The sequence below is a fragment of the Echinops telfairi genome, unplaced genomic scaffold (genome assembly GCF_000313985.2).
Source record: "Echinops telfairi isolate 266 unplaced genomic scaffold, ASM31398v2 ScPeMD7_23;HRSCAF=83, whole genome shotgun sequence".
In the NCBI taxonomy this organism is placed as follows: Eukaryota; Metazoa; Chordata; class Mammalia; order Afrosoricida; family Tenrecidae; genus Echinops; species Echinops telfairi.
The window spans coordinates 55,009,931-55,022,732 of NW_022103920.1; the positions used below are offsets into that span (position 1 = coordinate 55,009,931).

The following is a 12,802-nucleotide window of genomic DNA, read 5'->3' on the forward strand; positions in this document are numbered from 1 at the left end:
ACTCCGGATCCCTCCCGCGCACCCGGGAAGTTGTCCTGAAAAAAACCCCAAAAAAGATTGCAGGCCGGCGGTGGAGCAGCCCCCTCGTCAGAGCAGCATGTGGACTGGCTCGCAGAGTCCCCGAAGTGTTCAGTGGCTGCTGCCACAGCTGCCACCGCCGCCGTCAGCGCCGCGTCCCCTGCCCGCTGCGGGCCGCGTCTGCTCGGGAGGTGGCACTCGCTGCCGCTGCCGCTGCTGCGAAACCAGCCCGCACTTGCACCGCCGATCTCTCCGCGCTCCCTGCCCGGACCCACATGGCTTGTTACCTGGTCATCAGCTCGAGACACCTCAGCAATGGGCACTACCGGGGCATCAAAGGCGTCTTCCGAGGGCCCCTCTGCGAGAACGGCTCGCCCTCACCGGTAACCGCACGTCCCAACCCCGGGAACCCGCGCAGATTCCCAGGCAGCGGGCGCGGGGCGCGCAGACCCACAGCCGGGGAGGGAAGTGGAGAGCGGAGACCCGAGCCTTGCCCGAATGCGTATTGTGCCTGTGTGTGCGGTGTTTTGACAGACCGCTGCATAGAGAGGGGTGTATGTTGACATGTGTGTGAGGATCTCTAGTGCTACGATGCCCAGTTTTAGGGGTGCAGTGAACTGCAGGGCTGGCGAGGCAGCTTCTCGGCGGTGGCGAGTTAGGAGCTGCTGGTTGGGGAGCCCAGAAAGTTTGAGTGGCGCTTTCCGGTGTGCTTTTGTGAAGCTGTCGGTTCGGGGTGGGCTCATCACGCTGCTCTGTTGTACAGGAAAACGGGCGATGGACGGGCACAGGGAAGATGCTGGGCGACTTTACTACATAGGTTTTATTGGGGAAGCACAATATTTATGAAAACCTGAATCGGACAGTATGTTGTGGTATATGGAGATAGAGCAAAAAGTGCGATTTGAGTGGTTGCTAGTCAATGTAGTAAATTATTCAATTCTGTTTACCATTGAATCTATTCAAATGCTTTTTAGTTCCTTTGTCTGAAAAATATTTTGTTCAAACTATTTTATTGAACATAAAATATTTTTCCAAAGAGTATGACTTAAATATATCATGAATTCATTCCTTGGTAGATACTAGACTGATGTTTTACATTTTTTTCATACGTATAGCAAGATGTATAGCTGCACCTATGATGATCTGCACGATTAGTAAATGATGAAGTATCTAAACTTACAGATCAACTTTTCTAGCTTAATGAAAATAATTGGTATTTTAAATCTGTACTGTTACGAAGAGAAAAATACTAGTTACTGAGTTTTTATGTTTAATTTTTAACACTTTTAATCACAGTTAATGCTTCATTACCATTATTTATTTAAAACTTAAAGAACCATTTGATTAAATGTTACATGTGATTTACATGGGACATTTGCAGTCAGAAAGTATAATTACCCAGAGTTATCATCAAATTTCCTAACTATGGCAGACAGCCGGGTTGTTATGAGTTGAACTCGAAGCAATAGCAGTGAGTTTTTGCTTGTTTGTTAGTTTGTTCTTGTTGCTTCCGTGCTTTTATGCAGCGTAAATGTGAGTTGTGGCACCCCTCCCTTCCACTCTTCAACTATAGGTACTTAATCAGACTTGCTCAATGCAATTTGCAAGGGCGCTTTCAAGTAGAAGCATTGAGTTAGAAAGGCTTGGAGAGTTTCATTTAAATAAAGCCCATATTCAAACCTTCTGAGCCCACATTCAAGCCTTAGGTTAAATCTTTCCAGTTTTTAAAGAGTCCAGGAATGAAGTTAATGCAGTCTCAGAAAACATGTTAAAATTTAACAACCCACCTTGTCAGGAGAAACTTCCTTATAGACGTTTCCATTTAAGCCCACTTGTTTGCAAACCCCAGAGTGTTTCCACCTGTCTCATCAACACATGATTCTCAGCCCTTTGCTGGTCTTTGAGGCTGTCTTGCGAAGCATCTCTTTGACTATGGAAATCTGAATTGGATAGGGCCTGGCAGTATTGAGCCTACTGCCCTTGAGTTCAGTCCATTAAGACACATAGGAGACTTACCAGGCAGCTTAAAATAATTCATAGAGTGAAGGAAATTTTCTTCACAGCTTCTGCTTTACTTTAAACCTCCTTAAGTTCGTTAGTGTGTGGTGGTCATCTCTCAAAGATTGAAGAGTTTGCAGAGGAGGTTTCTGTCACAAACAGAGTGCCCTGCTTCTCCCAGTGTGCTCACTTCTCTCTGGGAGTCTGGTTGACCACAGGAACGGGACATGTGGCTGGGAATGTAAACTGCAACTCATCAAGTACATGGCTCTGCAGAGGACACTTTAAAAGTGCCGATTCCCTTATTTCACCATCCAAGCTCTTCCTTTTGAGGCACCGGATTGTTCCCGCCAATACCTCCACATTCAGGTGTACTTAGATAAGCACCATTAAGAACTAAAACTAAATGAGTCTGCGAATATACTTCCTAGTCATGTTTCGATATTTATCTTTTTTACATGTTACTATAGAATTTGAATGACTTTTTAAATGTTTGAATACTTTTCAAATGAAATGCATAATGTGCACAAAATCAATGTTTTGTTCATCTTCTGACACAAGCAGTTTGTTGACATATGAAATAAATTGCAATGGGTTAAGGTTAATTTAACCTTAGCCTTTCTCCTGGAGCAAAAATAGTCACTGCTTTCTAGATTCTAGACCATTGCTCTTTTGATAAATAGTTTCTGAGTCTGTAAGAGTATGTCTTTACCTTCTTCATTAATGAGTACGTTGTGAAGCATGAAACGGAAAACGTTATGGTTATACATCATTTTTCTTTTGTAGTTAGTGGTGAACACCCCCTACAATTACTTTCAGGTTGACATGAATTTATTGCTTTTCCCGCTCAGTATAAATATTAAATTCATGGATCCATAAAATACATAGTTGTCTATTTTCTTTAAAGATATAGCTACTTCAACAAGACCTTTTCAGATTTAGTGCCTAGAATGGTCTAGAATTGACCTTACAACAATGACTTGAAAAGTTTCCACATACGGAGAGACTCACTTAGCCTGGGTCTTTGCTATCATTAGTTGATTTAGCTTTTCCCTCCCTAAATTCTGCTATACAAAACTTTGACCCCGATTCTTTTAATTGAAGGGATCATCTCTTTTTATTTTGATTTATGCTGTTCTATTTAAAGGTATTCTCTTTAAATGTTTTAAAAGATAATGCATGTTCATAAAATTGAATGTAACAGAATGTTGAACAAAACTTTTATAGCATTGTTATTGAAAGAAGAAATGCTACAATTCCTTGTTTATGTAGTAAGACTTTTTTCTGTAGTATTTCTCATAGAAATAGAGGTGAATAACATCTGGGTCGATATTTTACCCTCTTGCAGATACAGTTCTTCACTTACATATTTAATTTAGTTCTATACATTTCTTACATTCAAATAATGTGCCTGTAGAATTTGCACACATGATATTAAATTGAAAATACAAAAGATAATTATTATATTTCCATACCTTTTATTTCTAAGGATCTCATTTAGAAAATAGTACATCATTATATGGAACATTTGTAATGGATACTTAATTGAATATATGAGAAATAAAACATTTCCCCCCAGACAGTTTTTAAAGATGAGTTAACTCTGCAAATCCTATTGTGAAATTCAATTCCCTGTCTTCAAAGTGAAAGCATGCCAATGTGCTGTCTGTTGCATTTCTCTTCTTATTAGAGACTGGAGGAAAAACTAGCATACGCTATTCAGTCTAATTAGAATGTGAATAATTGATTTGAGAATACTTTATATTACTTTAAATCCAAGGGATTAAAGAAAAATTACAAAAATCATTCCATACTGTTCAAGAGTAAAATTGTTATTCATCGGGGTGAGAATGTATCCTCCAACATTCAAGAGAGTTATTGTTAGGCCCACTCCAACTGTAAAATAATATAACTTGATGATAACTTTAAAAATGAGTATGAAATGCATAAATGTACATGCATGTGTATATACGTATATAAAGATAGATTACCTGTTCAAACAAGACATTATGTATTTTAAATCAACTATGACACATCGTAATGGTAAAACTTTGTTAAAGTAATTGAATTATCCATTAAAATGGACAGTGGGCCTCGACTCAAGTATTCCCTTAACACAAGAACACTTTGTTCTAATAACCCGGCATTCCATGATGGCTCACCTCCCTGACATAATCACTGAAGACAAAATGGGTGCATAAGCAAATGAGGTGAAGAAAGCTGATGGTGCCCAGCTATAAAAAATATAGCGTCTGGGGTCTTAAAAGGCTTGAAAATAAACAAGTGGCCATCTAGCTCAGAAGTAACAAAGCCCACATGGAAGAAACACATCAGTCTGTGTGATGGATCATAAGGTGTCAATGGGATCAGGTATCAGGCATTTAAGATCCAGAACAGAACCATACCCAAGGTGAATGGGGGGCAGGACATGGAGTGGAGACCTAATACCCATCTGTAGACAATTGGACATCCCCTCACATAGGGATCACAGGGAAGAAAGAGATGAGCCTGTCAGGGTGCAGAATAGCACCAATGAAACACACAAATATCCTCTAGTTCTTTGGTGTTTCCTTCAACCCACTATCAGGACCTCAATTCTACCTTACAAATCGGATTAGACCAGAGCATGCACACTGCTACAGATAAGAGCCCACAACACAGGGAATCCAGGATAGATAACCTCCTCAGGGCCAACAAGGAGAGTAGAGATACTAGGAGGATTAGGGAAGGGTGGGGGGAGGAAGGGGGAACCGATCACAAGAATCAATCTAGAACCCCCTCCCAGGGGGATGAATAATGGAAAAGTGGGTGAGAGGTGACGGAGGACAATATAAGATATGGAAATATAATCTATAACATATCAAGTGGTCATGAGACAGGGTGAGTGGGGGAGGGAGGAGGAAGAAATGGGGAGCCGATATCAGGGGCTTAAGTGGGAAGAGAATGCTTTGAAAATGATGATGGCAGCATATGTGCAAATGTGCTTGACACACTGGATGAATGTATGGATTACAATAAAAAAGATGTAAGAGCCCCCAATAAAAGTATTTAAAAAAAAAGAAGAAGAAGAAAACAAAAAAAGAAAACAGATTATATGACGAGCCAGTCAGGGTACAATATAGCACCAATAAAACATAAAACTTTCCTCCAGTTCTTTAATGCTCTTCCCCCCACCCCCCACTATCATGATCCCAATTCTACTTTATAAATCTGGATAGACCAGAGGATGTACATTGGTACAGATAAGAGCTGGAAACACAGGGAATCCAGGACACATAAACTCCTTAGGACCAATAATGAGAGTAGTGATACCAGGGGGGGAAGGGGAAGATGGGAAGAGAAAAGGGGAACCTATCACAATGATCTACATATAACCCTCTCCCTGGAGGACAGACAACAGAACCATTGCTTTCAGTAAAGAAGACTGGAGCATGATTCTTATAAATATTCTCTTATAATGCATATTCTCAAATATCCTACTAAACAATATCTATTTTTCTTATTGTCTTATATTCTTTTTCCTTTGATTCTTCCACAAACTGATTTCAGCAACTTGTATTTGGTATTTATGCCATAGAAAAGAACTTTGAACTCTCTAGGACTTAAACAAATTAGTATTTATGTGATTTAGGGCTATTTGCATATGAAGAATCAAATAAATACTCTAGTTTTTTTCTACTTTGATGTTTTTATTAGATTATACTATGTTTACTTCAAAATTGATATTTGATTGGGTATTTTCCCTGATTTATTTCCCTTTGATCTTCAATGAAGGTAAACTCTCTTTTTAGGTTTCAGTACCCTAATTTGGAAATAAAATGAAAAGAAATTATCTTGGGATCATGTATAGGCTAAATGAAGGTGATATTTGGCAAGAACTTAATATACTTTAGTGAAAAATATCATAGTCTTCATAGTACTTGTGACATCTTTACTGTACAATGTGTGTACTAAAAAATATATATATTTTTATGCATAAGTATGAACAGAGCTTGAAATTTTAGCAGGCTACCCGGGGAAGGAGGAATAAGTGTAAAAAATGCATATTTAAAATGGTTTTATCAAGTTTATTGTAGTATGAAGTCAGTCTGTTCAAAATATACATTTTCATGATAATTCCTCAGCATGTATGTGCATATTCTTTAGAAATAATTTGAATTGAAATTGAAATTTTAAAATGGCACCGTGCTTTAAAATGTCTTAATTTTAACAGATACCATTTTTCATGAAAATTCAGAAATCCTTACAAGATGATGGGCAACAGCCTTTTGTAAAAAGAGTTCTTGTGCTTCTGTAAATCTGATTTATTTCCAAAAGGTCTGGGGCGGGGGGCATTTAATGTAGTTTCATGAAAAAGTTCCATATTTTCTCTTGCTTTGAGAAACTTGTGCCAAACTTGAAAAAACTATAAATTAAAAAAATTGGATTACATTTTATCAAGACACAGTGTTCTCAGTTGTACCTAGAGCAGTTAGTTCATTGGGGGAAAAATGATCAAGGAATATTATATAGCACTAAGACAGAGAAGGCTTTTTGATATCCTTTTCAAAATTGTCACTCATGATTATATGTTTACTAAGATGGGCCTCTGATAATACACATTAAGCTTTTCTTTCACTAAGATTTTATGTCTAAAAGTCCAACACATACTTTCAAACAACGCCTTATATGCAGTTTTCGAAAGAAAACTATACAGTTAACTTTTTTCCTTTTTTTGACTGGTAGGAGGTCTAGCAACAAACTTGTACCTTAACCAAGCAATGAGGATGGCTTCTTGGCATTCAAGTGTCCATAATATCTTTAACCCTGTTCTTTCCTTATTTCCAGTCTAACTCTGATTTTTTATTTCATTTTTCTTGGTTCGTATTCTTTTAAGTTATTTTTTATTGTTTTAATATGTAAATGTACCTTTCAGTTGATTTACGCCTGCTGTGGACACAAAGGTAGGCTTTAAATAAGTAATAGAATAGAGGTTGTCCAAATTTAGGGATGCCGCTCAGGAATTGTGTCCTGGACAGCTCTGGGAATGACTCATGGAGAATTTTAGTTTGTTCTTTTGTAGCAAGTATAATCAGGGCTGCCAATTTTTTGCTTCGACAATTGGCAAGTTCCTTTAGGCAAATTTTATTTCACTTTTGTGTGGGTGAAAGAGACAAAATATAGTTTATTTTGGAATGGGTACTGCCAGTTTCCCACCACCCCCTGCCCTACATCATCCTCTTGCTTCCTGTTATTCTCAAGATCCATTCTTACTCTTTAACTCACATGATTGCCATTTAAAACTTTTTTTCTTTTTCTTTCACATATGCTAGGACGAGAACCATCTCATTGTCTGCTGTTCCTCCGTCCACATTTATAGACGATTCCTCTGGGTCTTCCATCCCGGCATAACTTTCATCTCTACTTCAGAATTTAGAACGTCCCCCATAGCTCCAATCAGAAACCACCTACTAGTGTTCTTCCCTGAACTCCTTCCAGCAGCTGTCCTTTCCAGACCTCCACTTGGCTAAAGAATAATCATTCCCCTAGCACTTCCTCTAGATGAATGAAATAAATGCCATGCTCTAAACAAAAAATAGCCCTGACACCCCTTTCTGGAGTGACAGAGTCGGTGAAGGTTCCACTAAGGTCTGGTCCTCCCCTGTGATCGGTTTCATCTGAATGTGAAGTGGAATGGATGGAGGTGCTCATGTTGGCCACGCTTACATTACCTAAACATGTTCACAGTCCTTGGGTGGTGTGTAAGGGTGCTCATGATCCAGGTCCCGACTCTGTCTTCAGCTTTGACTCTATTCCTGCCTATTATACTATGCGCGGGCCACACTGAGGCAGCCATAGTTCTTGACAATGACATGCTTGTAGACTGTTATGCCATTGCACCTGCTGTTCCCCTGGCCACAAATACCCATTTCCCCTTGTTTGCCAAACCGCATAAAATATACGTTTATTCTTGCAAACGTTGTTGAAGAGTTGGATCCACATGTGATATGGTGAATTCCCTAGCATCAGCCAAGTGGCTTCTCTTCCAGGTTGTTGTCACATCCATTGTTTGCTTGGATTATGATGGAACGATAATTGTTTCCTGGTCGACCTTTTGAGATTTTGGTGGATTAAATCCATTTCTACCTATATAGCCGAGCATAGCATCTGACTTCTTATGTTTTTGTGATGAATTGTTGTAGCAGCAGTAGAAAACAGATACAATTATATTCAATATGCTTGTCTAAGCTCTACATTTCTAATAATGGTTGACTAACTACTTAACAAGGTAACTTATTCTCTGGGGAAACTAATGTAACAAAACATCCTTTCAGATATTCAGAGACAGCTGGTAATTTTTCTTTGTTAAGTCATGTAAAGGAATGGAATATTTGTGAGAATGAAGTAGAGTTTCTGACATGTACATCACTTGTGTGATTTTTTTATATATTAATTGAACTTTATGTAATTGGTAATGCTTTATTGTATTTTTAATGTTATAAAAATTCAAAACATACTAGTGGGGGTTTTCAAATGTGCTGGTACATCTTGCATTTTGGATATGGTGGTTAAGTTAACAAAATATGATCTTATATTTAGAACAAAGTATCTACATTTTCAAATACTGCATACTTTTCCCAGACAATTCACTTTTTTCCTGAATACATACTTGATCCAGAAGGAAAACTTCACACACACAAATCAAGTCATTTAAGGGTACTCTTAAGATCATCCTTCTTAATTTATTTAGTTTTAGGTTTACATATTTGCACATTCTTAGGACAAAAAGCACTAGTTTTAAATGAAAAGTGATGGTCCCAAATGGAGTCATTATTATAAGTGCATGTAATGTCAAATATGTCCTATGTTAGGCATAGATCACAACCAGGCCCATTGCCATCCATTCGATTCTGAGCCACAGCAGTCCTTTAGGATCAAAGAGAACAGCCACGCATAGAGTTTCCAAGCCTGCAGATCTTTACAGCAGCAGCCTGTCACATCTTTCACCCATTGGGCAGCTGGTGGATTTGACCCAATAGCTTTTGGTTGGCATCAAAGTGCTTAACCACTGGGCCACCAGTGATGACAGATACAATTATGTAATAAACACACTGTAGCTGGTCTTGGCTGATGCTTCTCAGGGGCTATCATGGTAACTTCTTAGGGCATTGCTGTCCTTCCTCTTTAGTACACATCACTTACTAGCCTCCAAAAGAAAACCAATGCCCCTGGCACTAGTCACTTCCCCTACAGAGGGTTTCAGAGACTGTGCATCTTTACAGGAAGTCTCATCTTTCTCCCACAGAGTGGCAGGTGCATTTGATCTGCCAACCTTGCCATTAGCAGCCTGATGCCTACATGCTAGACATGTGGTATCTCAATTAAAAGGTTGTGTTTTCTGTGGTTGTTGTTTTTAAACCATTTGTATCCAAGAATAGCAATTTCAAAATGGGTATGTATCAGAAGCTATAGCTGTTCCCTGCCCCAGATGTAGCTGTAGAACTTTATCACAACCCAGAAGCCCATGTGTGCCCTTTATCGGGCACTATCCAACCCTAAAGACAACCACTCTTTCAACACCATCAGTTATAAATGGTGCTATTACAATTAGAATGAATGCTAGTAAGGAAGACATACATATGGATCTCAACCGACAGAAGCTATCGAAATTAGGCCATCTTTTGGGGCCAGAGTAACTAGCTGGACAGTGGTTCAGCTACTTCATTTATCTGTTTCATGTTATGTGACTGAAGCAAGTTTGCCAACTATTTGAAACAATTGAGCTAAAGAATACTGATTAGATAAGTGTAAATGGATTTATGCTAATAAAACACATGGATAATATCCAGGGTGACATCTGTGAAGTATTTCATTATCTTTTCCTTAATGTTACATTTTGAAATTCAAAGATCCCTTCATCACATGGATTTAGAAATCTCTTGCAAGTGGTTAGGCCTAGCTCTGTTGGGTTCTCATTGTTTGAGGGGAAATTTGAATTATGTATTTAGTGGCAAGATAGCAGTAAATACTTTAAAGAAAGAAACCTCTATGTGAACTTCTCATAACAAAAACCATCACTGTGTGACCACCTTCCACGCATAAACGCTGAAGATGAATGTGTGCATAAGTAAGTGTGGTGAAGAAGGCTGATGGTGCCCGGCTATCGAGACCTATAGCGTCTGGGGACTTAAAGGCTTGAAAGTAAACAAGCGGCCATCTAGCCCAGAAGCAACAAAGCCCACATGGAAGCAGCACACCAACATGTGTGATCATGAAGGGCCAAAGGGACCAGCCTTTAAACACCAAAGGCAGGGAGAAAAGTCATATCCTTGTCAATGAGGGTGGTGCGCGATGGAGACCCAATGTCCATCTCCAGACAACTGGACATACCTTGCAGAGGGGTAGTGGGGAGATGAGTCACTTAGGGTACAGTATAGCAACAATGAAGCTCACAATCTTCCTCTAGTTCTTAAACGCTTCCTCCCCCCAACTACCAGGACCCCAGTTTCGCCTTGCAGACCTGGTTAGACCAGATGATGCACAGCGGTACAGAGGGGAATTGGAAGCGCAGGGAATGTAGGACGGAAGAAACTCTCAGGACCGGGGGTGAAGGGGGCGATATCAGGAGGGAAAGGGGAGGTAGTAAGGGGGAATGGATCACAGGGAGCCACATATGGCCTCCTCTCTGGGGGACGGGCAGCAGCGGGGTGGGTGAAGGGAGGCGCCGGACAGTGTAATGTAAGATACAAAAATAATTTATAAATTATTAAGGGTGCATGGGGGAAAGGGAAGGGGAGGGGGGGAAAATTAAAAAAAAAAGGAAAATGAGCGCATTCCGGGAACCCAAGAGGCAAGAAAATTTTGGGAATGATGAGGGCAACAAATGTATGGATGTGCTTTGCACAGTTGATCTATGTATTGTGACGAATTGTATGAGCCCCAATAAATTGATTAAAAAAAAAAATTATATTTATGAGCAAATGATATGCAAAATTTTAAATAAAATTTATAATTCCACATGCATGCACAAGAATAAAATGTTGGCATTACTATGGAAACAGGATTATTGCCAAGAAGATTGTAGATGAACTAAAACAATGCTTGTATTAATCAATCCTAATTTAAGTGAATTTAAATGTATTTAAAGAACTGATCATGTATTGTAAATCAAATTGAATACACCTCTTTCAATATCTGTAAAGCTTTATAGTATGAGTTCAAGAGTTCCGTATGATGTTGCCATGAAAATCCTTGGCTATGACCACTGAGCATTTACTTTCTTATCATTATGAGAAAAATAATTTGTGAAACTATTATAAAAGAAAAATACAAGAAAACAATAAAGCTTTATGTGTCTGTGATAGTAGTAGGCTGCTTAGGTGTGAGTTATTATTGTTTTATTTTAATTGTACTCAATTCTATTCTCTTTGATCATTTGTGTGCACACCATCTTGAAAATGATAAATAAAACCAGTTTTCCACTGAAGATAGAGCAGATGGGAAGGCATAGCCCCAGACGTTACAGTCCCATCGACCTGTTCCTGGGGACTGTCCATGGAGGAAGTAATGTGACAAAGCAAGTCCGTTGCTATGGAGCCAGTTGCAAACTCATGAGAATGCATGTGTGTTAGAATAGAACTGTGCAGGAGATGATTTTCAGTGGTTTAATTTCAGAAGTAAGTACTTGGTCTTTCTTCCAAGGGTGAACTTGAAACTCCAACCTTTTTCTTAGGAGCTGGGCACCTTACCCAGATTTTTTAGTAGCATCATTTAATCAGAAAGTCTTAAAAATAAATACATAGTCACTGGACTACAACCAATGGTCTGGTTGTAATGAAAATTTAGGTGCTAACAAGTTTAAATTCCTCCTTGAGCCATGACTATAGGCCTGGTCCTGAAAATGTGTTTCTAGTCTATAGGAGTGTTGTATTTGCCAGGTGTGGAAACACACTTCAGCTTCCCGCTTGCTTAGCACTTTCACTAACTGAAACAACTCACTTATGGGTGACTAATGCTCTTCAGGTTGCTTATCAATTCATTTCCATTTATTTATCGGTTTGTGAATGAGTGAATGCATCTTTAAAGCTATAATATTCTTTATTCAAAGAAGATCTTGGGAGCAAGAGCAGAAACGTCATAGGAGGGAGTGCCTTGACTTAGGTGGTGCAGGGCCTTGGCTTCAGACTGCTGAAAGGAGCACCTTTCTCTCTGCATCTGGACCAGGAAGCTCTAGTTCGCCATCAGACCTGGGGCTTTTTTATTTGCGTGCCAAATAGATGGCCAGGCAGCTAAACACCTCTTGTTTCCAGAATATAGTTAAAATGCATGCCTGGAAGAAATACGATTAGTTATTTGGCATATCTGACAATTAACTCCGTCATAAGGCATTGATTATAGACACATTTTTCTCTAGTGATGTCATTTTCATGACAATGGTTAAGGTAGTTCTAGGGTCCATCACTCAGGAATACCTACATAAATAAGCCCAAGAAAGCAGTGCCCAGGCCAAAGAGAATGTCTTTAAACAAAATGGGAAATCTCTAGTATGGGGGACAGAAATCTTGACATAGAAGTCTAAGTCTAGAAAAGCCTAAGATTCTAAAACTCTGAAAAAAAAAAACATAAACAAAACCAGAAATTTCAATTGGCAAGTCATTCATTCCTTTTTTCAATCATTTATTCTATAAGTATCTTTTGTTTTGTTTTGTTTCAATCGTTTTATTAGGGGCTCATACAACTCTTATCACAATCTATACATACATCAATTGTGTAAAGCACATTTGTACATTCATTGCCCTCATCATTC

General features: G+C 39.0%; 1 protein-coding gene across 1 annotated transcript in view; it reads left to right on the forward strand.

Annotated features, from left to right (window-relative positions):
- Positions 1–293: 293 nt before the first annotated feature.
- ZNF804B (zinc finger protein 804B) overlaps positions 294–12,802 on the forward strand; it is a 485,335-nt gene continuing 472,826 nt past the window's right edge. The window contains exon 1 of the mRNA XM_004702800.2: positions 294–401. Coding sequence (XP_004702857.1) covers positions 294–401 — 108 coding nt within the window. The remainder of the gene's footprint in view (positions 402–12,802) is intronic.